The following is a 24,173-nucleotide window of genomic DNA, read 5'->3' on the forward strand; positions in this document are numbered from 1 at the left end:
TGTATTCCGTAATGGACTGTAGCCCCTGCCACATGCGGTGAGCGGCGGAGCCTGCGTAATTTACATTGTCATTTTGCTCATTTGATGACTCTGCAGAGGTCATAGAGGTAGTTGTTGTACTTTTTGTACTACCATAACTCTAACAGGAAGGAGGGAAAATCATGTTGGAAACGAGGATGAGCTCAGGAACTGAAGTCTCTTGGACAGGCTAAGACTTGAGACCATGCGGGTTGAGACCTATGGAACAGTATTACCATGAGCCATATGTATTCCTTTCATACAACATAGTCATAACTGACTGGGAAGACAGTACTGCCTGTGAGTCGGCCCTCTAGAACTGTAATCTTCACAAGCTAATAAGGCACTCCTGTGTTGTGTGAATGGAAAGGGGAATACCTATTTATTTATTTTATTTAACCTTTATTTAACCAGGTAGGCAAGTTGAGAACAAGTTCTCATTTACAATTGCGACCTGGCCAAGATAAAGCAAAGCAGTTCGACAGATACAACGACACAGAGTTACACATGGAGTAAAACAAACATACAGTCAATAATACAGTATAAACAAGTCTATATACAATGTGAGCAAATGAGGTGAGAAGGGAGGTAAAGGCAAAAAAGGCCATGGTGGCAAAGTAAATACAATATAGCAAATAAAACACTGGAATGGTAGCTTTGCAATGGAAGAATGTGCAAAGTAGAAATAAAAATAATGGGGTGCAAAGGAGCAAAATAAATAAATAAATAAAATACAGTTGGGAAAGAGGTAGTTGTTTGGGCTAAATTATAGGTGGGCTATGTACAGGTGCAGTAATCTGTGAGCTGCTCTGACAGTTGGTGCTTAAAGCTAGTGAGGGAGGGAGATAAGTGTTTCCAGTTTCAGAGATTTTTGTAGTTCGTTCCAGTCATTGGCAGCAGAGAACTGGAAGGAGAGGCGGCCAAAGGAAGAATTGGTTTTGGGGGTGACTAGAGAGATATACCTGCTGGAGCGTGTGCTACAGGTGGGAGATGCTATGGTGACCAGCGAGCTGAGATAAGGGGGGACTTTACCTAGCAGGGTCTTGTAGATGACATGGAGCCAGTGGGTTTGGCGACGAGTATAAAGCGAGGGCCAGCCAACGAGAGCGTACAGGTCGCAATGGTGGGTAGTATATGGGGCTTTGGTGACAAAACGGATTGCACTGTAATAGACTGCATCCAATTTGTTGAGTAGGGTATTGGAGGCTATTTTGTAAATGACATCGCCAAAGTCGAGGATTGGTAGGATGGTCAGTTTTACAAGGGTATGTTTGGCAGCATGAGTGAAGGATGCTTTGTTGCGAAATAGGAAGCCAATTCTAGATTTAACTTTGGATTGGAGATGTTTGATATGGGTCTGGAAGGAGAGTTTACAGTCTAACCAGACACCTAAGTATTTGTAGTTGTCCACGTATTCTAAGTCAGAGCCGTCCAGAGTAGTGATGTTGGACAGGCGGGTAGGTGCAGGTAGCGATCGGTTGAAGAGCATGCATTTAGTTTTACTTGTATTTAAGAGCAATTGGAGGCCACGGAAGGAGAGTTATGGCATTGAAGCTTGCCTGGAGGGTTGTTAACACAGTGTCCAAAGAAGGGCCAGAAGTATACAGAATGGTGTCGTCTGCGTAGAGGTGGATCAGAGACTCACCAGCAGCAAGAGCGACCTCATTGATGTATACAGAGAAGAGAGTCGGTCCAAGAATTGAAACCTGTGGCACCCCCATAGAGACTGCCAGAGGTCCGGACAGCAGACCCTCCGATTTGACACACTGAACTCTATCAGAGAAGTAGTTGGTGAACCAGACGAGGCAATCATTTGAGAAACCAAGGCTGTCGAGTCTGCCGATGAGGATGTGGTGATTGACAGAGTCGAAAGCCTTGGCCAGATCAATGAATACGGCTGCACAGTAATGTTTCTTATCGATGGCGGTTAAGATATCGTTTAGGACCTTGAGCGTGGCTGAGGTGCACCCATGACCAGCTCTGAAACCAGATTGCATAGCAGAGAGTCAACCTAGTCAGTTGTCCAACTGAACGGCATCAACTGAAATGTGTCTTCTGCATTTAATCCAACCCCTCTGAATCAGAGAGGTGCGGGGGGGGGGCAGCCATAATCAACATCCACGTCTTCGGCCCCCCGGGGAACAGTGGGTTAACTGTCTTGCTCAGGGGCAGAACGACAAATTTTTACTCAGAAGTAGAGTTGCACTTCAGTGACGGTGCGTCGTGAAAGCCGTTGAAAGCTGGAAACCGGGCCCAGATCTGAGTGTATGATAGGGGTATGAATAAAAGATGGAGGAACTGTTATACTCAAGCAGTAGACTTGTTCTACCGCTTCTCCTTGAAAGCACTTGCCGATGGCCTTCACAAAGCAGAATTATGCAAAATGTTGCTTTAATGAATTGGTCTATGTATCAAATAGTGGATCTGAACTGGCAAAAAGCAAGCTAACAAAAACGCTGATATTTTCCTAAAGGCTGCTTCAAATTAAGAAAATGTAATATATTCAACTACTACTATATGGTAGTGTATGGCACTCCACTCATGCCAACATTTATCTTGTGTGAAGTAACACACAGCACAACAATAAATAGCAAGTAAGTCTATTCAAACCTCAGCACACCCACCTGTTGAGCCAGTGTCCCAGGTCAGGCAGATGAACCCACTGCACCCCGGTCTGGTTGAGCGAGCGCAGCAGACGGCAACATGCCAGGGTAAGCAGCGGTGTTGCCAGGGCCAGCCACCTCTCTGAATCTGCGCCTGTCACCCCCAAATCAGTCAGCGGTGAGGCTACCGCATCCCCCTCTTTGGAAGGAGGGAGGCAGTCTTCGTCCTCCGAACACCCTATGACGCCAATGTTGGCACTGTGCTCCCGGAAGTACTTGCGACAGACGTCCTGGAAGACGACCAGACAGAGGGTGTTGAGCAGGAAGTACCAGACCTGGTGCTCCTCCTCCACGAAGCTGCTGGCCGACAGGCTAAGGGTGTGGCCAGCTGTGCCAGCCAGGAGCAGAATGTCAAGTTCCGACAGCGACCACCCACCGCCGCTGGCACGGGATGGAGACTAGGGGAGAAGGAGACAAAGAGAAGATGTCATATTAGGCTCACAGGCCGCTACTGGAATATAAACAACTAATTACACATAAACACATTGGCCAAACCACAGCATAGAGTTGACTTCACATCAAAGCAATACAATTAATACAGAGTAACCTAAACTTACCAAAACGATCAAGATATGCAATTAAAATCACAGCCAATATGTTCTAGTTGAAGTCATTTTAACACAATAACATATCAGGGAGCACAGATGCCCCAACCTAGAAAGAGAAGGCTTTTTGATGGCGTTCCCAAGATCCTGACCTAAGCTGTTAGACAGCAGAACAACAACAACAACAACAACAACGAGAGAGTCTATTTCTATTCTAGGACCATGCGTGTGTTTGTGTGTCTGTGTCTTTTCACCCCACACTGAGTTGTAAAGTACTCCCCCTGGGGCTTGTTGTTGACTCAGTACTCAGGGGGAGCCTGACAGAGTGAGTAAGTGGACTCCTCTGATCCCACTAAGTTAACACACTGTCATTGGGGACAGCAGCTAAAACACACAGGGACAGAGTGTGTAACGTGCTTCAGGGCCACTCAAATCTATTGACCGACTATCGAAATCTATTGTCTGTATTGTAGTATTCATTTTCCTTCCCTCACACTCCCTCAAAATGGTACGAGTAAAGGAAACATCATGAAATGAATTATTACACAAACAAAAGAAGGTGAAGTGATCGCTTTCCATAAACACAGACCCCCCCCCCCCCCCCCCCCAGTAGCGTGTCACGGTAACACGCTGCTCCATAGAGAGGGGCTCGTCCTCGCCAAGTGCCACTCACGCATCGGCGGGAGGGGCGCACCATGCCGCAAGCTCAGCAGAGGGGAAAACGGAATGCGTAAGCGTGTAAACCAAAGTCAGGGGGGGGAAACACCCTTTCTTTGTTCATCTCTCCTTTCTTCATCATCCCGCTTTCCCTCTGTTGCTTCAAGGTCCCTGAGCTGAGGAACGGAGGGTACTTGAATCGCAACAGCATTTGCCTGGAATGGTCTCACATCTGCCAATTTATCAGATTTGTTGGGGTTGGCCAGGATTTAATGTACTGTCTGCTTATGGCTAACCAAAATGAGTGTCAAACCGTGGCTATATACAGTCAGGAACAACATTCGAATCAAATCACATTTTATTGGTCACATGCGACAAATACAACAGGTGTAGACTTACTAACAAGCCCATTCCCAACAATGCAGAGTTACAAAGACAAATACTTCCTAAGTACATAAAAGGTAATAGTAACACAATAAAATAACAATAACGAGGCTATGTACAAGGTTTACAAGTACCGAGTCAATGTGCAGGGGTACCAGGTAATTGAAGTAATTGAGGTAATACAGTATGTACGTGTAGGTAGGGGTAAAGTGACTAGGCAATCAGGATAGATAATAAACAGAGTAGCAGCAGTGTTGGTAGTTGAGGTAATACAGTATGTACGTGTAGGTAGGGGTAAAGTGACTAGGCAATCAGGATAGATAATAAACAGAGTAACAGCAGTGTTGGTAGTTGAGGTAATATGTACGTGTTGGTAGGGGTAAAGTGACTAGACAATCAGGATAGATAATAAACAGAGTAGCAGCAGTGTTGGTAGTTGAGGTAATACGTACGTGTAGGTACAATCAGGATAGGGGTAAAGTGACTAGACAATCAGGATAGATAATAAACAGAGTAGCAGCGTGGGTGAAGAGCGTCAAAGAGTGTGAAAGTGTGTCTGTGTGTTAGTGTGTGGCATTAATAGGCGCGTGTGTGTGTGAGTCTATGTAGAGTGTTTTATTTGTGTTGGAGTATCAGTGTAGTATGTATGAGTGGGTTGGTGAAGTCTACTGAGTGTGCATAGAGCCGGTGCAAAAATATAAACAAATTCATGAATATAATAAAAGCGAGTAAATGTAAATAGTGCAGGGTCCAGTGGCAGAGGGAGGTGTTCAGTCCCAGTGTCCTTAGCTTAGCAATGAGCTTAGAGGGCACTGTGGTGTTGAACGCTGAGCTGTCGTCAATGAACAGCATTCTCACGTGTGTGTTCCTTTTTTATCCAGGTGGGAAAGAGCAGTGTGGAGTGCAAAAGAGATGGTGTCGTTGGTGGATCTGTTGGGGGCGGTATGCGAATTGGAGGGTGTCCAGGGTTTCTGGGATGATGGCGTTGATGTGAGCCATGACCAGCCTTTCAAAGCATTTGATGGCTACAGATAGATGTGAGTGCTACGGGGCGGTAGTCATTTAGACAGGTTACCTTGTTGTTCTTGGGCACAGGGACTATGGTGGTTTGCTTGAAACATGTAGTTATTACAGGCTGTACTTATTAATGAAGCCAGTGACTGCCGTGGTAAACTGCTCAATGCCTGGCTCGTTGTGAACTGTGTGAAGACCATTTCTTCCTAACAAAGACCGTAATGAATTTGACAGAATTTGACATGATTATGACATAACATTGAAGGTTGTGCAATGTAACAGCAATATTTAGGCTTAGGGTTGACACCCGTGCGATAAAATACGGAACGGTTCCGTATTTCACTGAAAGGATAATCGTTTTGTTTTCGAAAATATAGTTTCCGGATTTGACCATATTAATGACATAAGCCTCGTGTTTCTGTGTGTTTATTATATTATAATTAAGTCTATGATTTGATATTTGATAGAGCAGTCTGACTGAGCGGTGGTAGGCAGCAGCAGGCTCGTAAGCATTCATTCAAACAGCACTTTCCTGCGTTTGCCAGCAGCTCTTCGCAATGCTTGAAGCACAGCGCTGTTTATGACTTCAAGCCTATCAACTCCCGAGATGAGGCTGGCAATACTATAGTGCCTATAAGCACATCCAATAGTCAAAAGTATATGAAATACAAATGATATAGAGAGAAATAGTCCTATAATAACTACAACCTAAAACTTCTTAATTGGAAATATTGAAGACTATAAAGGAACCACCAGCTTTCACATGTTCTGAGCAAGGAACTTAAAATGTTAGCTTTTTTACAGGTCACATATTGCACTTTTACCTTCTTCTCCAACACTGTTTTTTTATTATTTAAACCAAATTGAACAGGTTTCATTATTTATTTGAGACTAAATTGATTTTATTTATGTATTATATTAAATTAAAATAAAATTGTTAATTCAGTATTGTTGTAATTGTCATTATTACGAATACATATATAAAAAAATTGTCCGATTAATCGGTATCGGCTTTTTTTTGGTCCTCCAATAGCAGGTCCTTTTAATAGGAATAAACATTATTGGCACCTGTGTTTTTCATATCTCTTAATACCTCACCTTAATTGTGGGATTGGAGAACACATTGGGAGGGATCTTAGACCGATCCTTCCAGATCCTTGATATTCTTTGTCTCTGCATATGAACGGCCCTCTTCAATTCAAACCACAGGTTTTCAATGGGGTTCAAGTCTGGAGACAGACGGACAATTTTTTCCCCCCGGTCAATTAACCATTTCTTCACTTGCAGCCAAGTTCCAGCCTCCTGGCAGAGGCATCCAGGTTTTTGCTTAAATGTTGTGGCACTGAGTAAAGTTCATTAGTCCGTTGACCTTAACAAGGGCCCCAAGGACCAGTGGAAGCAAAATAGCTCCATAACATCAAAGATCCACCATATTTTCAGTAGGTATGTGGTTATCTTCTGCATTGGCATCTTTCTTTCAACACCAAACTCACCAATGGTGTGCACGGCCAATAGCTCTAGATTCATGTCATCTAACCATAGCACCGGTTCTGATCCAATTGCCAATGCTGTTTAGCAAACGTCAGGCCTTTGTTGGATGGCATGAAAAGATATCTCTTTTGCACACAAACGGTGGGTTTGGCATCTAAAGAAAGATGCAAATGCAAAAAGAATCCCATACCTATTGTAAATATGGAGGAGGATCTTGGATGTTATTGGCTATTTCGCTTCCACTGGTCCTGGGACCATTGTTAAGGTCAATGGTGATTTTGACCCATACCAGGACATTTTAGCCCAAAACTTGGTTGCCTCTGCCAGGAGGCTAAATCTTGGCTGCAAGTGGATCTTCCAGCAAGAAAATAACCCGAAGCACACATCAACATCCACAAAGAAAAGGTTAGTTGACCACAAAATAAGCATTTGGAAAGGCCATCTTAGTCGCCGCCCTTGACAATTGTGGTTTGAATTGAAGGAGTCAGTCCATAAGCGGAGACGGAAGATATCAAGGATCTGGAAATATTCTGTAAGGAGGAATGCCTAAGATCTCTCCCAAAGTGTTCTCCAATCTCATAAAAACTTTTAGAAAAAGACTCAGTGCCGTTATCCTTGCAAGCTGAGGTATTGAAAGGTGTTGAAACAAGGGTGGCAATAATTTTGACCCATATCTTTTTGAGTAAAAATATTTACTTGTGAAACAAAATCTTTCTCTGAGCAATTGTATTAGTAAAAACTAATATAATTTCCCAAGATTTTTTAGAAAACAATATAGCTCAATATTTAAATTCTTTATTTTATAAAGTCTTTTTTGCTAATCTTTACCATGGATGCCAATAATGTTGGACCTGACTGTATATGCTAATCCAATAGCAGACTGGCACACTGCTGGAGATCTCGTCTGGTCGTAACGTGCATTTAGCATCAACAGGGCAGTTTCTCACCCAAGTGTTTGCCTGCTTACCTAATGGCACCTTATCCCCAGGGCCCATAGGACACTAAATAGGGAGTAGGGTGCCATTCAGGACATAGCCATTATAACTCAACTTTTTTTTGCCAGACCGTCTGGGTTTGTCACACAAAAGGAACCCCACAAGGCTCCCTCCTCTCCCCCTTCGGTTTCTGAAGGCATGCTGACACAGACAGAGCCAAAGTAAACCTGTCACGGTGCATCCAGTGGCGGGACCTCACTTCAGTTCATCACAGACACATCCATCCGGTCAATAATTGGAAGCGATGTGGTGTTTCCCGCCGTTGGCACCATGTCTAAAAGTTGTCCTGGAACATCAAACGAGCCAATGTAAATCATTGCCTGCTAATCCTTTTTTCAGAAGACATGGATCCCTGTTATGTCTGGCAAAAACCAAACACTGCATTCCACAGTAAGAACCTCACACAAACGTTCAAGCATGGTGGTGGTAGTGTGATGGTAAGGGGATGCTTTGCTGCCTCAGGACCTGGATGACTTTCCCTCATTGAAGGAACCAGTCAGGCCATCCATCTGTGAGCTGAAGCGTAGCTGGGTCATGCAGCAAGACAATGATCCAACACACACAAGCAATTCTACATCAGAAAAACTCAAAAGCAATACACTTACAGTTCTGGAAAGGCCTAGTCAAAGTACAGACCTAAACCCGATTAAGATGTTGTGGCAGGACCTGAAAAGAGCGGTTCATGCTCGAAAACCCACTAAGTTAAATTGTACGCCATGCTGTGCGCAGTCAAAGGAAAATGACACGCTTCCTAACTTGGTCAGCTGCGTAATAAAATGAGTCTGTTTTCAACAAATCAACAGTTTTAGACAATTGTATTTTAACCAAGAAAGCTAAATAAATGTTCAATCAGTACTGAGTGAATGAGCAAAATCATTTCGGAATGAACGCTTCCAATCTGTCCATTTAAAAGGTCTGTCAAAATCAATGTTTTAAGAACAGGGTTCGCAGGGTTAACGTTTAGAGTTACCGCCTGTGGATCTGAAGACTGTGGGTTTGTCTCCCAGAGGAAACATTTTGACCCCTCCCAAACACACTAATTTTCATTAATTAGGTGGCTCTTAAAAGAGCCTTTGGGTTCGTGGAGTGGCAGGCAAGTGGCAGTGAGTGTGGTGGTGTGTATTATTGCGTGTGCCTTGCTAGAATGGAGGAGACCAGCTTTCAGATTCTAAAGGAACAGGTTGTTGCCCTCATTGATTGAGATGCATGCCATCTCTACGGTACTTCCCAAGGACACAGTGCTTTATGGCAGAGTAGTGGATTGAGGGCAAGCGCTTGTCACAGAGAAATAAATGCAAGCTGGCCCATGTGGAGCTGACAAACGACTTATGCCAATTCCAATGCACACATGGTCATTCGCACACTATCAATACTTAAAATGTATGTTCTGTTCCAAATCTGTGCATAGTCCCATCTGTTTTCATATTTATACTGTCAAATATAAATAAGGGAATGTGTGCTCTTTTACTGGAGTTGAACATTTGTAGTTAAAGGATTTAGAGCAGATTTGTAAATATGTATATCGTCGTTCTTAAGAGTGTTTGGTACTTGTATTTTACAGGGGTTTCTCAGCATTGTTTGTACCTGGAGTTGCCAAAATTGTTCTTGACGTTCCACAGGGCTATACATGTTTTTTTTTTCTTCAAGTCCAGTGCTACCACACCTGATTCTACTACTCGGCTGCTCATCAAGACCTCAGCTGTTCATCACGACCATGAATAGTAGAATCAGGTGTGCTAGAACTGGGATTGAACAAAAAAAAAGCCTGCATAAAACTGCAGCTTCTCAAGAGCAATTGTGGCCATCCCTGAATTGTATTTACAAAGTTGACTATATCTGAGGAATGTACATATGGGGTGTAAATGCTATATTTAGTGATAGTTGACTTTTCTTTCCAGGTAATGTAGGACTTTCTTCAGTAAACTGTTAGGTTCCAGGGGCTCGATTGTCTTAGGAGAAATCAGGACATGTTCTCCCCCAGTTTTCTCCAAATTGGCTTAAGTGAGTTTCTGTTTTTTTGCTTCCCTCTGGAAAATCAGCTGTTAATATTAAATAAATAATAACAACTACATTATCTCTGTTGACATTTGTGATTACTGTTGACTTTTAACTACATTTTATTGCTGTGTTATGCTGTATTATAATGTGGTATAATAATGTTGTGTAAAAAACATGGGGGAAAAACATGTTTTAAGTGAGAAGTATGCATGGTCTGAAGCCAAAAAAGACAGGACATTCACATGAGCACCACAATGCCTATTCCATCCATGCTCTACCAAGGTTTTCCAGCACACAGCTTTGGCCTACTACGCTTTGACCTACTAAAGTAGCTATAATGGTATTGTACTTCAAACTATGTGTAGGCAGGTTTCTTAGGATTCAAACCTTATCAAACAGCCTACTTCATATTCTTCAGAGGAATAATGGACTTTACAGTGTACAGCTATTACAATGTATACAGTACCAGTCAAACGTTTGGACACACCTACTCATTCAAGTTTTTTTTACTATTTTCGACAATGTAGAATAATAGTGAAGACATTAAAACTATGACATAACACATATGGAATTATGTAGTAAGCAAAAAAGTGTAAACAAATAAAACATATTTTAACACCCTTGGCATTCTCTCAACCAGCTTCATGAGGAATGCTTTTGCAACAGTCTTGAAGAAGTTCTCACATATGCTGAGCACTTGTTGGCTGCTTTTCCTTCACTCTGCGGTCCAACTCATCTAACTCATCCCAAACCATCTCAATTGGTTTGAGGTCAGGTGATTATGGAGGCCAGGTCATCTGATAAAGCACTCCATCACTTCCTTCTTGGTCAAAAAGCCTTTACACAGCCTGGAGGTGTGTTTTGGGTCATTGCCCTGCTGAAAAACAAATGATAGTCGCATTAAGCGAACAGGTGTGTCAAAGGTTTGGACTACCTCATGAAGCTGGTTGAGAGAATGCCAAGAGTGTGCAAAACTGTCATCAAGGCAAAGAGTGGCTACCTTGAAGAATCTCAAATCTCAAATATATTTGTATTTGTTGAACTTTTTTGGTTATTACAACACAGTGGCGTCACTGTCTCAGGCCTTCTCCAGACTGCAAGTTCCAGCTCTTTCCATAGATTTTCAATAGGATTCAGATCAGGACTCATAGAATGCCACTTCGGAATAGTCCAATGTTTTGTTCTTATCCATTCTTGGTTGCTTTTAGCTAAGTGTTTTGGGTCATTATCCCGTTGGAGGACACATGACCTGCGACTGAGACAGAGCTTTCTGACACTGGGCAGTACGTTTCGCTCCAGAATGCCTTGACAGTCTTGAGATTTCATTGTGTCATGCACAGATTCGAGGCACCCTGTGCCAGTTGCAGCAAAGCAGCCCCAAAACAGAACCGAGCCTCCTCCATGTTTCACTGTAGGTATGGTGTTCTTTTCTTCGTCTGTGAACATAGCGCTGATGTGACTTGCCAAAAAGCTCCAGTTTTGACTCATCTGCCCAAAGGACATTCTTCCAGAAGGATTGTGGGTTTGTCAATATGCATTTTAGCAAATTCCAGTCTAGCTTTTTAAAAAATTTTCTTTCAAAAGTGGAGTCCTCCTGGGTCTTCTTCCTTGCAGCCCACTTTCGCTCAAAAAAGCCACGAATGGTGTGATCAGAAACTGACATCAAATCAAATGTTATCAGTCACATGCCCCGAATACAACAGTGAAATGATTACTTACGAGCCCCTAACCAATAATGCAGTTTCAAAAAAAATACAGATAAGAATAAGAGATAAAAGTACCACGTAATTAAAGCTCAGCAGTGAAATAACAATAGCGAGACTATATACAGGGGAGGGGGGGGGGGGGGTACCGATACAGAGTCAATGTACGGGGGGAGGGACTGGTTATTTGAGGTAGTATGTGCATGTAGGTAGAGTTATTAAAGTAACTATGCATAGATGACAACAGAGAGTAGTAGTGGTGTAAAGAGGGGGTGAGGGGGGCACTGCAAATAGTCTGGGCAGCCATTTGACTAGAAGTTCAGGAGTCTTATGGCTTAGGGGTTGAAGTCTGTTTAGAAGCCTCTTGCCGTGCGGTAGCAGAGAGAAGTCTATGCCTTGGGTGGCTGGAGTCTTTGACAATTTTTAGGGCCTTCCTCTGACACGCCTGGTATAGAGGTCCTGGATGGCAGAAAGCTTGGCCCCAGTGATGTACTGGGCCGTATGCACTAACCCTCTGTAGTGCCTTGCGGTCGGAGGCCGAACAGTTCTCATACCAGGCAGTGATGTAACCAGTGACCTTCACCTTGGAGTTCAGCTTGTATCTCTTTGGCAGTTATCCTTGGTTCTTTATCTGTTCAATCTGGGGTCGATTTTGCTCCTGCAGCCGTGCCCAGGGAGGTTGGCTACAGTTCCATGGACCTTAAACTTCTTAATAATATTTGCAACTGTTGTCACATGAACATCAAGCTACTTGGAGATGGTCTTGTAGCCTTTAACCTTTACCACGCTTGTCTATTATTTTCTTTCTGATCTCCTCAGACAAATCTCTCCTTTGCTTTCTCTGGTCCATGTTCAGTGTGGTGCACACAATGATACCATACAGCTCAGTGACTACTTTACTCTGGTCCATGTTCAGTGTGATGCTCACAATGATACCAAACAGCTCAGTGACTACTTTACTCTGGTCGATGTTCAGTGTGGTGCACACAATGATACCAAACAGCACAGTGACTACTTTACTCTGGTCGATGTTCAGTGTGGTGCACACAATGATACCAAACAGCACAGTGACTACTTTACTCTGGTCCATGTTCAGTGTGGTGCTCACAATGATACCAAACAGCTCAGTGACTACTTTACTCTGGTCGATGTTCAGTGTGGTGCACACAATGATACCAAACAGCACAGTGACTACTTTACTCTGGTCCATGTTCAATGTGGTGAACACAATGATACCAAACAGCACAGTGACTACTTTACTCTGGTCCATGTTCAGTGTGGTGACCACAATGATACTATACAGCTCAGTGACTACTTTACTCTGGTCCATGTTCAGTGTGGTGACCACAATGATACCATACAGCTCAGTGACTACTTTACTCTGGTCCATGTTCAGTGTGGCGTACACAATGATACCAAACAGCTCAGTGACTACTTTACTCTGGTCCATGTTCAGTGTGGTGACCACAATGATACCATACAGCTCAGTGACTACTTTACTCTGGTCCATGTTCAGTGTGGCGTACACAATGATACCAAACAGCTCAGTGACTACTTTACTCTGGTCCACGTTCAATGTGGTGCACACAATGATACCAAACAGCTCAGTGACTACTTTACTCTGGTCCATGTTCAGTGTGGTGCTCACAATGATACCAAACAGCTCAGTGACTACTTTACTCTGGTCCATGTTCAGTGTGGTGACCACAATGATACCAAACAGCTCAGTGACTACTTTACTCTGGTCCATGTTCAGTGTGGTGACCACAATGATACCATACAGCTCAGTGACTACTTTACTCTGGTCCATGTTCAGTGTGGCGTACACAATGATACCAAACAGCTCAGTGACTACTTTACTCTGGTCCACGTTCAATGTGGTGCACACAATGATACCAAACAGCTCAGTGACTACTTTACTCTGGTCCATGTTCAGTGTGGTGCTCACAATGATACCAAACAGCTCAGTGACTACTTTACTCTGGTCCATGTTCAGTGTGGTGACCACAATGATACCAAACAGCTCAGTGACTACTTTACTCTGGTCCATGTTCAGTGTGGTGCTCACAATGATACCAAACAGCTCAGTGACTACTTTACTCTGGTCCATGTTCAGTGTGGTGCTCACAATGATACCAAACAGCTCAGTGACTACTTTACTCTGGTCCATGTTCAGTGTGGTGCTCACAATGATACCAAACAGCTCAGTGACTACTTTACTCTGGTCCATGTTCAGTGTGGTGACCACAATGATACCAAACAGCTCAGTGACTACTTTACTCTGGTCCATGTTCAGTGTGGTGCTCACAATGATACCAAACAGCTCAGTGACTACTTTACTCTGGTCCATGTTCAGTGTGGTGCTCACAATGATAGCAAACAGCTCAGTGACTACTTTACTCTGGTCCATGTTCAGTGTGGTGCTCACAATGATACCAAACAGCTCAGTGACTACTTTACTCTGGTCCATGTTCAGTGTGGTGACCACAATGATACCAAACAGCTCAGTGACTACTTTACTCTGGTCCATGTTCAGTGTGGTGCACACAATGATACCAAACAGCTCAGTGACTACTTTACTCTGGTCCATGTTCAGTGTGGTGACCACAATGATACCATACAGCTCAGTGACTACTTTACTCCATTTAAATAGGCTGAATGACGATGATGATGAAGATTGGAGACATGTGTGATACTAATTAAATTTGTTTGAAATATCACTATAATCAAATCATTTCTTATATTTTCTAAGGGGTACCAACATGTGTGTCCAGGCCATTTTAGAATAGCTTTGTAGAATAAGAAATAATTCATCTCTTTCCACAGCTTCTTTGCTTTATTCTATGACATACCAAAGGCATGCAAGTATACATGATAAAATAGCTTTCAATTTCATCACTTTTCAGGAGGAATGAAGCATTATTTCAATGAGCTGTAAGTGTACCAACAAATTTGAGCAGGTCTGTATAATGTTGATGAAAGGGAATAGGCTACTGTGGTCAGGGAGGGTCAGAGAAGAAAATGCACTAGCCTAATTCTTCAAGAGATAGTTCTCTCCAAGGTCAGTGTCAAATGTCTTCAGACATTTGTGGTCTGAAAACGACCATGGTCTGAAAACGACATTTGACCAGTCTTTAGAAGACAAAAGAGCTACTAATGTCTCATTGGAGATGGCTCTCGGTACAATGTACTCACCTTACCAGGGGGCTTTGCTCCCTTCCTGGCTGCCATGGATACCAGAATGCAGAGCAGGGCAGAGGAGAGGGCCACTGCCCCGAACACCAGGCCCCAGGGGAGGCTGCAGAAGTAGCAGGCACTCTCAGCCGACGTGCACACCAGCATGTGCACGGAGAAGAGGAGCAGACACAGCAGGTAGAAGGGCAGCGAAAGCAGAGCCGAGGACACAGGGAGATCCACCTCTGACGCGCCGCTCAGTGCCTCGGGCATGGCCAGCAGCAGGAGGAGAAGGAACTGGAGAGAGAAAGAGGAACGCACACACTCAGTCCAGTCATGGATGTAAGCAAAAACAGACTCACAAGGGTGTGCAAATACGCACATACATAATGCAAAAACACCGGACAGACCAAGCTCACTTTTATAGCTACAAGTCTTTGCAACTGTCGCATGAGGTCAATGAGTCATACAGTAAAGGGAACAGAAGAGGAGATGGCTGGATAGATGGGCAAACTACGAGGTAACACTGGAGTCAATGTGTGAACAGAGTGCAGACATTTGTCAGTCTGTGGTTGATGTGGCTTGGATTGAGTCAAAGCAAAAGCATCATTTGTGTGCTTCCCTATATTTGCATTTTGGCTTGACTGAAGTCTTTCACCTGGAACCTTTCAATGTGCCATCTTGGAAGCAAATATGGAAGCTCTTTCTTTTCAAAGTAAACAAGTACATGGAACACAAGAGACAAGCGTTCCAGGTCCTTTGCTACGTAAATCCCTTTCTCTTCCCTTTCTCTCTACGGACAAAATCTATCAGGGACCGTGCAGTGGAGAGTAGACTAGTTGCCTTGTCCTTGAGTATCGACTGGGACAAACTGCTGACAAGTCCAACTTTTTCATTTTGGAAACAGCCTCTTTTCTCTCTCTTTCTCTCTCTCTCTCTCTCTCTATTTCTTTCTTCCTGATAGAAGGCAGTCACCTCTCGAGGGACACTTCTTAGTTTCTATTCAGAGTTTGGGATATTTTTTTGTCAACTTTCCCAACTGCTCCCAATAATACTCGCTGGGGAGTCTATGCAGAGCGTTCTGTCGTGCTGCAATTAGCAGTTTTATTTCTGAAAATAAATAAATAACTTGTAGTGAAACGGTCTTAAAGTGCGAGCATGACAACAAACCCAGTGAACTCAATGGAAACTGAAATTTGAGTACAAACTGGAATAAATGGTAAGCATTTCTATAGGTTAAACCGTTGTCGTTCATATCTTATTTATTGTGCGTGCAGTATTTACTGTTGCTGAGCAAATTCTAAAAGTGGAGGCAATCTTCTAAACCCAGGTCGTTACAACATACAGTATATTCTACAAAAACAATTCATAAAAAAAGATCTCACAGCTCCACCAATGATCCAAAACGGTCCAACGTTAAGTCAAACCCTTACACAAATAACTTAAGTGAGCAAATGCCAACACGTTCTGTGATTTTCTTATGATTGTTTTCCGCTTTTACCGGCAAATTGCCTGTTTGCATATTAAAGCCTCTTCTCCGAGATGAAACATATTCAAATGAACGTAAGGTGTGACTGCAACAGTCAGCATGAGAGCACAGCAGATTTGTCTCTGTTTTGAAGGGAACGCATGGGAATTGCCTCATCCAATATTGTTCACATGGAAGATTTTTGTCGTACAAGCCCAGGAAAGTTGTATTGTTAAGGAAAAAGTTTACCTGGAGAAATGCTTGCTCAACAAAGAGCAGTATAAAGATGTGTTGACCTTTAAAGCATCGCTACACCATTTAACTTGCTACCGATGCACCAAATCTGGAACCGACAGGACCCTGAACAGCTTCTACTCCCGAGACATAAGACTGATGAATAGTTAGTTATATAGTGAACCAAATAGCTACCCGGACTATCTGCATTGACCCCTTTTTGCACTTTTTTGGGACCTATTTTCACATACGGCGCTGCTACTGTTTATCATCTATCCTGTTGCCTAGTCACTTTATTTATAGTTATGTACATATCTAAATCCATTACCTTGTACCCCTGCACATCAAATAGGTACTGGTATCCCATGTAACATTATATAGCAATCGTTACTCACAATATATTTATTATGACGTGTTATCACTTTTCAATAATTTCTCTATTTTCGTTCTCTATGCATCGTTGGGAAGAGCCCGTGGGTAAGTAATTTCACTTTTAGTCTGTTGTTTACGAAACACGTGACGAAAACATTTCATTTGATTCGATTTGAACCTGATAATCAAACAATATGGCACGCACGCGCACACACACCTCACTTCATTAGAGACCCTTTGTCCAAGTGTTTGGTAGCAGCAATGTTGAGAAGTAGCGACGATAAAGATCAAGGCATCATCTAAAGTTATCACAGACAGAGGAAACAGAATTATCTGTTATCCAATCAGAACTGTGGGGAAGTTCTGATCCAACTCTATAGTTATTCCCACGCTAGCTCGAGGCCATTTTATTAATTGAAGGCTATATCAACACTCTCTGTAAAGGTAAACCACGGGATTAAGTCAAGTCAAGCCTTAAATCAAAATTAAAACTGTTCATTAAAATATATTGTGTTCTATGAATATGCCTAGATATTGGATCACTTCAGAAGCAGAATTGGCATCTTAAAATGCAAATATTTGGATGTGGGTTGTGTGTGATACATACCATATGACACCAGTTTACAACGCAAAGTGCTCATTTAGGCTAATACCATTCAACATGAAAACCATCAGCAATATCCCACCATGGTCACACGCATACCATGCACTGGCATGCATATGTACAGTACATAACACTTTTGGTATAATGTATACAAGTGTTCTGATCAGCATGTAGTGCACTCCACAACCCCCATTCTGTCACATCTCTGGGAAGCAGTGGTGCTGTTGTGATAACATTCTATACGTCTGATATCTGATTGGAAGTGAACTTTTAGAGTCTGCTATTGGTCCACAACTCAGATTTTGAATTCAAACAGGTCATATGGTTATACATTGATCTTAGATGACTTGTCTCTCTCCCTTTTGCTCATGTCCTGCTTTGGTGAGGAACCTACACTGCCTCTCTCTCTAGCTCCTCCCCATGGACCTTTTGTGGCATGGTCTTTAGGACCTTGACTTCTCTCTCTCTCTCTCCCCCTCTTTGATCATGCCTAGAATAATGCCAGTAATAACTTGAAATTTGTGGTTTAGCCTTGTATGTGAATTGATTCAGTTTGCAATTTAAATCTACTAGCATTGATCATTCAATTCTCAGACATTTCTTGATAGCCTATTCCTGTAACTAACAACAGTCCCGCTTGCACATTGCTAAATTGTCTTTATGGAGTCAGATAATATTTTAATAGACTTTGCATAGTCTTATTATGGGTTGCATGCAAAGTACATGTGTATGTATGTGTATATAATATACAATATATACAATTATTTGCAAATTTTTTTTTAACCTTTATTTAACTAGGCAAGTCAGTTAAGAACAAATTCTTATTTTCAATGACGGCCTAGGAACAGTGGGTTAACTGCCTGTTCAGGGGCAGAACGACAGATTTGTACCTTGTCAGCTCGGGATTTGAACTTGCAACCTTTCGGTTACTAGTCCAACGCTCTAACCACTAGGCTACCCTGCAATGTGATTTTCTGGATTTTTTCCCCCTCATTTTGTCTGTCATAGCTGAAGTGTACCTATGATGAAAATGACAGGCCTCTCTCATCTTTTTAAGTGGGAGAACTTGCACAATTGGTGGCTGACTAAATACTTTTTTGCCCCACTGTATATAAATATTTATATACACACAAGATATTACCGAGTACATCATCACCACTATCACCATCATCATGTAACTTCCTGTCCCTCAATCCCAGCTCTGGGGTGAAGTTCCCCTAGGTACAGACCTAGGATCAGGTTCCCCCCCAATCCTAACCTTAACCATTCGTGGGGAAAATCCCAAACTGACACAAGCGTCTGGGGGGGGCAACACCCCACTACCCACCTGGAAGACGAGGACCACGCCCACCACCATGGAATACATGTCATATTTGCCCATCTGCTTGCTGAGGGCTGCGCTCATGACCCTGAGGGCCTCCAGGTACTGCTTGAGCACCTTCTTCCCCATGTTGTTCAGCACCTCTGACGTGTTGCCCTCCACCACCAGCTTCAACCAGTTACCATGGGACTTCTCCGCCACGCGGAACTGCTCGTAGCCCTCCTCTGTGGGCGAGAGAGAGGGAGGAAGGGAGACAATTATGAGAGGAGGAGGGCGAGGAAAGGAAGGTGTTATGCCAAAGTGTGAGTGATATCAGATGTCAATCAATTTTACATGAACAATAAACGAACTACTACTAGTCGTGGTAGTAGTTGCGAAGGTAGACACACAATAACTAAGAGGCACCTTTCAAGAATGTGTTGTATATGTTGTACAGCGGCAATAACACAATAATATACTAATAGTTACTCCTGTGTTAGTAAGAAACGATGATTTACACACATTTAATTAGCGAAACGTGCTCAAATAATTTGCGCCGGAGACTTGGAGAAAAGTATAATCGATAACCAACCACTCCATATAATTTGTATGCAGATTTATAGGTCCATTAGTCCGCTCGTAATTCACTTAACATTGCCAGCTCGTAGCCAGGATATGAAAAAAAAATCCATTCAACATTGTTAACTTTTCTGTATTCATTTCTATCAAGCATTTTAATAACCTTCCAAAATAGCATTTTGGGTAGGGCTGGCATGGTAATTGTATAATCATGTAGCCAACGATTATGGATGGAGACCGTCATGAAAATAAAATAACCACCACGACCATTCCAAAATTCCAGGACCATCACAGCCCTAATTTTGGGAACAATAACATTCAAATGTAGAGTATAATAAAACAACCCTTCGCTTTGGCTTTGTCCAACTGTTCTAGAACGCATACAACTCGACTCATACCCATCGTTTGCTGGCACCTCTATCTGAATCATATGAGCATAACTATGATAAACGGAGATTGTGATGATGTCCAGACACAGGAACGGAGGTGGAAATATACGAGTCTTCAGCCATAGGCATGAATCAAACAATACAAACGGTCCTTGGTCAGAGTGAAAGTGAAAGTGGGATTGGTCAGAGGATGGCCTTTTTAGGTATCCACAAGATGCCTGAAATTATTAGCAAATCAAAGATATTAAAAAGACAGTGTAAATGAGAGTGAGAGACATGGGCTGTCTACTCTAATGTGAACTGTCATTACACTTTCATCAGTGATGGACACGAAAAAGTAACAAAGTCAGTCAGGTTGATGAATGCGACCCATTGTTGGTTGACAGACATACAGCCTATAAATATGACATATTTTGAGGAGACTAGCTCTAAAAAAGTAGATCATATACAGTATATGTCTCTATTAATTATTTACTAGCTGTACTGCCAAAACTCTACAATTGTATCCCCATCTTACAACAGCTGCCACTTCAACAGACACTTACACTGCAGCTAATGTACCCAATTATACTGCTAAACACCGATTACAGAAACAATAAGAACTCATTCATTTACTCATTCAGTTACTGTATACTACACACAGGATCCACCCTATGTCCTGCTTGGATTTCTCAGGTGACAAATTCATCAAACATAAGCGAAAATGACACGCCATCCATTCATAATGAAACTGTAATTTAATTCATTGATCATGGGTTAGGAGAGATGAATGCCCTGGCCTGGCATAGACAATGTTTTTTTATCACCTCCCCATCGTCTCCTAATACGAGTATTACTGGTCTGCTTTGTGTTTTCATTTTTGCCATGGAAAAAGTATTGAGATACTGTTATCACAGCCATAATTGATAACGCTCGCTATTCATCATTTAATTATTCTGTTATCCCAATTTTGTGAAATGCAAAATTTATTACAGCATATTTTAATGAAACAGTGGTTTCGCTTTAGCTGAATCCACACAAAAAAGTATCTAATCATTTGAAAAACAGATATCAGAAGAAGTGGGAGTTGTTAATGAGGCTGAGGGCGGTACTTCACTTGTAGTACAAATAATTCCAACAAGTCGAGGACTTCTTCAATAATCCACTGTCATATTGCTGAGTCATGCAACCATCAGTGTTATTTTTCTCTTCCCACTGAGGTGGCTGGCCAAGTTTTAAGGAGAAGGGGATGCTACGGCACTTAGGACAGAAATTAGCCACGTCAGCAAGAACACAAACCTCTGGTGCCCTCCTGTTCCCCTCATTTGTACCTCTGTACCTCCTCTACTCCAGAGAAACAAATAAATCAGCTCAATCAATCTAATACCAACCGCCAGTGAGACAGACGGTTGGAGAAGAAAGAAATTCGATGGGAAAAGCGCTGTATTGCAATAAGAAGAACAGGTTATATAAACTGGCCTGTAACTATTTTAAAGTAACACTATTTCCCTTCAGGAAGGAAGCATGTTTGAACTAGGCCTAACATGTGGGAGTGTACTTCTTGAATCGCACTGTAAGGGCTGGTTTTGTTGAGCACTTTCATCTCCTCAGAGTAAGAATAAAGTGTTATATGGTTGAGTTTATTGAATTTGGCCCTGGATTGTAGTTGTTTCACCTCCTAATCAAAATGTTTAGTTTCCAGCTCCTGTGTTCCATTCGGGTGCACAGAGTACAGAGATTCTCTGAGAGTATTAGGTGCGGCAAGAATCCAAATGAATATTTAAAAATATGAACATTTCAAAGTAAGTAAAGAGTGTTTTCTTCAATGGGATTCTTCATTGAAGTGTTTGTTGTTAATCAACAACAGACAAATGGTTTTCATACACATTTGTTCACTTGAGAAATACTGCACCAAACATCTTAGTTAGATGTAAAATTGTGCGACTAAAATATCCTCAGAAAAACAACAAATTTAATTACAGATTTCTTGAGTTATCTTAAATTAATTCAGACTATTTTGAGGACAATATGAACAAACAGTACTATTTTCTATTAAAGGAGTATGCGAGCACACTCTTGGATTCGCCTAGCAAAGTTTGGCTAAGTACCAGCTGAACGGAAGCTTGCGGAAGGCTTTAGGAGTTTAGTGTATATTTGAAGTTTGATCATGTAACGTTACACAAAATCTTTATTAACTTCCATTATTAACTTGCTAGCTAAGCCTGAGCCATTCACTTCATATGAAACGAAAGAGAAACTAACCAACCATCTAGTGAAACACAATGAATGAATCTCATGGTGTTGTTGTCCTCCAGTGACTAGCTAGCTAGCTAGCTATATTTGGCCCTTTCAGTGGTTAGAGCGTTGGGCCAGTAACCGAAAGACACATTTCAGTTGAAAGCATTCAGCACAACTGACTAGGTATCCCCCTTTCCCCTTCCTAAATTATCCATGGATACGGATTTGGAATTTTTTTTATTCTTATTTTTATACCACTTTTTCTCCCCAATTTTGTGGTATCCAATTGGTAGTTACAGTCTTGTCTCATCGCTGCAACTCCCATACAGACTTGGGAGAGGTGAAGGTCGAAAGACATGCGTCCTCCGAAACACGACCTAACCAAGCTGCACTGCTTCTTGACACAATGCCTGCTTAACCTGGAAGCCAGCCACACCAACGACGCTGGGCCAATTGTGCGCCGCCCCATGGGTCTTCCTGGACTCGAACCAAGATCTCTAGTGGCACAGCTAGCAACTGCGATGCAGTGCCTTAGACCACTGCCCTACTCGGGAGTCGGGAAAGAAGTGAATGCGCACAAATTACACAAAATGCTACAAAATACAAAACCACGGGTTTACAACCATACCCGGCGCAAAACCAGCCTGAAGCGTCACACACGTAACGAAACAAACAATACCACACACAGACATGGGGGGGAACAGAGGATAATATAAGCGTAGAGTAATGAGGGGATGTAAACCAGGTGTGCGGAAAAACAAGACAAAACAAATGGAAAATGAAAGGTGGAGTGGCGATGGCTAGAAGACCAGTGATGTCGACCAGTGATGTCGACTGCCGAACGCCGCCCGAACAAGGAGAGGGACCGACTTCAGCAGGAGTCGTGACACACACACACACACACACACATAAATCAGTACCATGGAAAGCCACATCATACAATATTTAGCTTACGTTGATATACTAAATATTTTGGGGTATCTTCTAGTTGCCACTGTATTTAGACTAAGTATAGATGATTAGATTATGTTGAAACCAGCAGATGAAATCACTGGTGACCAATATAATTGCACATAGTTTAGGCAGGAGTAGAGAGATGTTGTTGTTTTGACAACTTTCTCACTGTCTATCAGACTATGCATTTGTGTCTGCCCCAGGGTCCTCACTGCCCGTGTTTCATAGCAAGTGAGTCATGCTACAAGATAGATGCTCACGGATGGATTTTGCATTTTGGAATATTTATAAGTGGCAGTTGGGATGTCGAGTGTTCATCGTCTCAATGCTCATTTGGGCCCAAACCACTTGCAGACTCGAGTGATCACTATCGAACAGAACAGCAAAAGCAAATGGCCACTCAATAAAAGGCTTAGGGGCCAAGTGTTCAGTTCGAGATCGACACTGGTGACACACATCAGTCAGAGGTCACAATCCAGACAAAATCACAATGTCCGCCCCCTCCATGAACGCCCAATCGCACTAAAATATGAACCTCTAAAAATGTGTACCAGCATCTATTTCATTCCAGCACTGTATGTAATTGTTCACGTATGCTTGAGATCCACATGTGTAAGGTCAAAATGGGAAAGGGCCGAACAGCCTCGATAAAGGCACTACTGTGTCAGTCCAATTTGTTCGGCCACACTGTAAATTTAGCCTACTACAGCCGAGCGGTTGAATTTAGGATCAGATTACTTGCTGGATGTGACATTTTATTTTTATTTTTTTTAAACGTAACCTTTATTTAACTTGCATATTAAGGCTGCCTTAATCAAGGTGACTGACTGGGACAGCAATAACCACAACCTTGCAGAGTTCTCTTTAAAAGCAGCCACTCTCTCCAATTGCCCAACTCTCTCTAGCAGAGATTTCTCACAGATTAACAAATCCATACGGTCCTCTGTTCCTTTTACTGAGGAAAAATTAAAAGCCTCTCAAAAGGAGGTCCAGTAATTTAAATATGTGATAAAGACAAGAAGAAGAAAAAAAGATGAGGTACGTACGCCACAGACCGAATTTAGCATTTTCACCATGTCTTGTCTGGGCTTGTCAAGACATTTGCTGTAGGCGTGAGATGGTTGTTTGTGTGGATGTCTACGAATGTCCATCGTGTATACAGTAAGGACAATCTCACAAGGATGCTATGCGGTTCATGTCTCAGAGTTGTAATGGCCAGATTTCACACTCAATATTTAGGTCAACCGCTTGTAAAGTTGTCCCAGAATCACTATGGAAACTAGCGAGTGAAGAAATGAAGCTGAATAATCTGTAGTGTAGACAAGGACCTTCCTGGCAGCCATTTTAGATCCAACTCAGAATAGTAATTTAAGGCCTGTGTGAGTTCTCCTTTCTCTTGAGCTACTGTACTGCA

The 24,173-nt window shown here is 42.4% G+C and overlaps 1 protein-coding gene across 4 annotated transcripts in view; it reads right to left on the reverse strand.

The window, feature by feature from the left end:
• Nucleotides 1-24,173, reverse strand: part of LOC115129571 (GPI ethanolamine phosphate transferase 2-like) — a 130,661-nt gene that overhangs the window by 53,883 nt on the left and 52,605 nt on the right. For all 4 annotated transcript variants that reach the window (XM_029660090.2, XM_065018711.1, XM_065018712.1 and 1 more), the window contains exons 7-9: nucleotides 18,648-18,865; nucleotides 14,664-14,939; nucleotides 2,643-3,079 (exon numbers count right to left, since the gene is read on the reverse strand). In XM_029660090.2, coding sequence (XP_029515950.1) covers nucleotides 2,643-3,079; nucleotides 14,664-14,939; nucleotides 18,648-18,865 — 931 coding nt within the window. The remainder of the gene's footprint in view (nucleotides 1-2,642; nucleotides 3,080-14,663; nucleotides 14,940-18,647; nucleotides 18,866-24,173) is intronic.

Source organism: Oncorhynchus nerka, linkage group LG5 (assembly GCF_034236695.1).
Source record: "Oncorhynchus nerka isolate Pitt River linkage group LG5, Oner_Uvic_2.0, whole genome shotgun sequence".
In the NCBI taxonomy this organism is placed as follows: Eukaryota; Metazoa; Chordata; class Actinopteri; order Salmoniformes; family Salmonidae; genus Oncorhynchus; species Oncorhynchus nerka.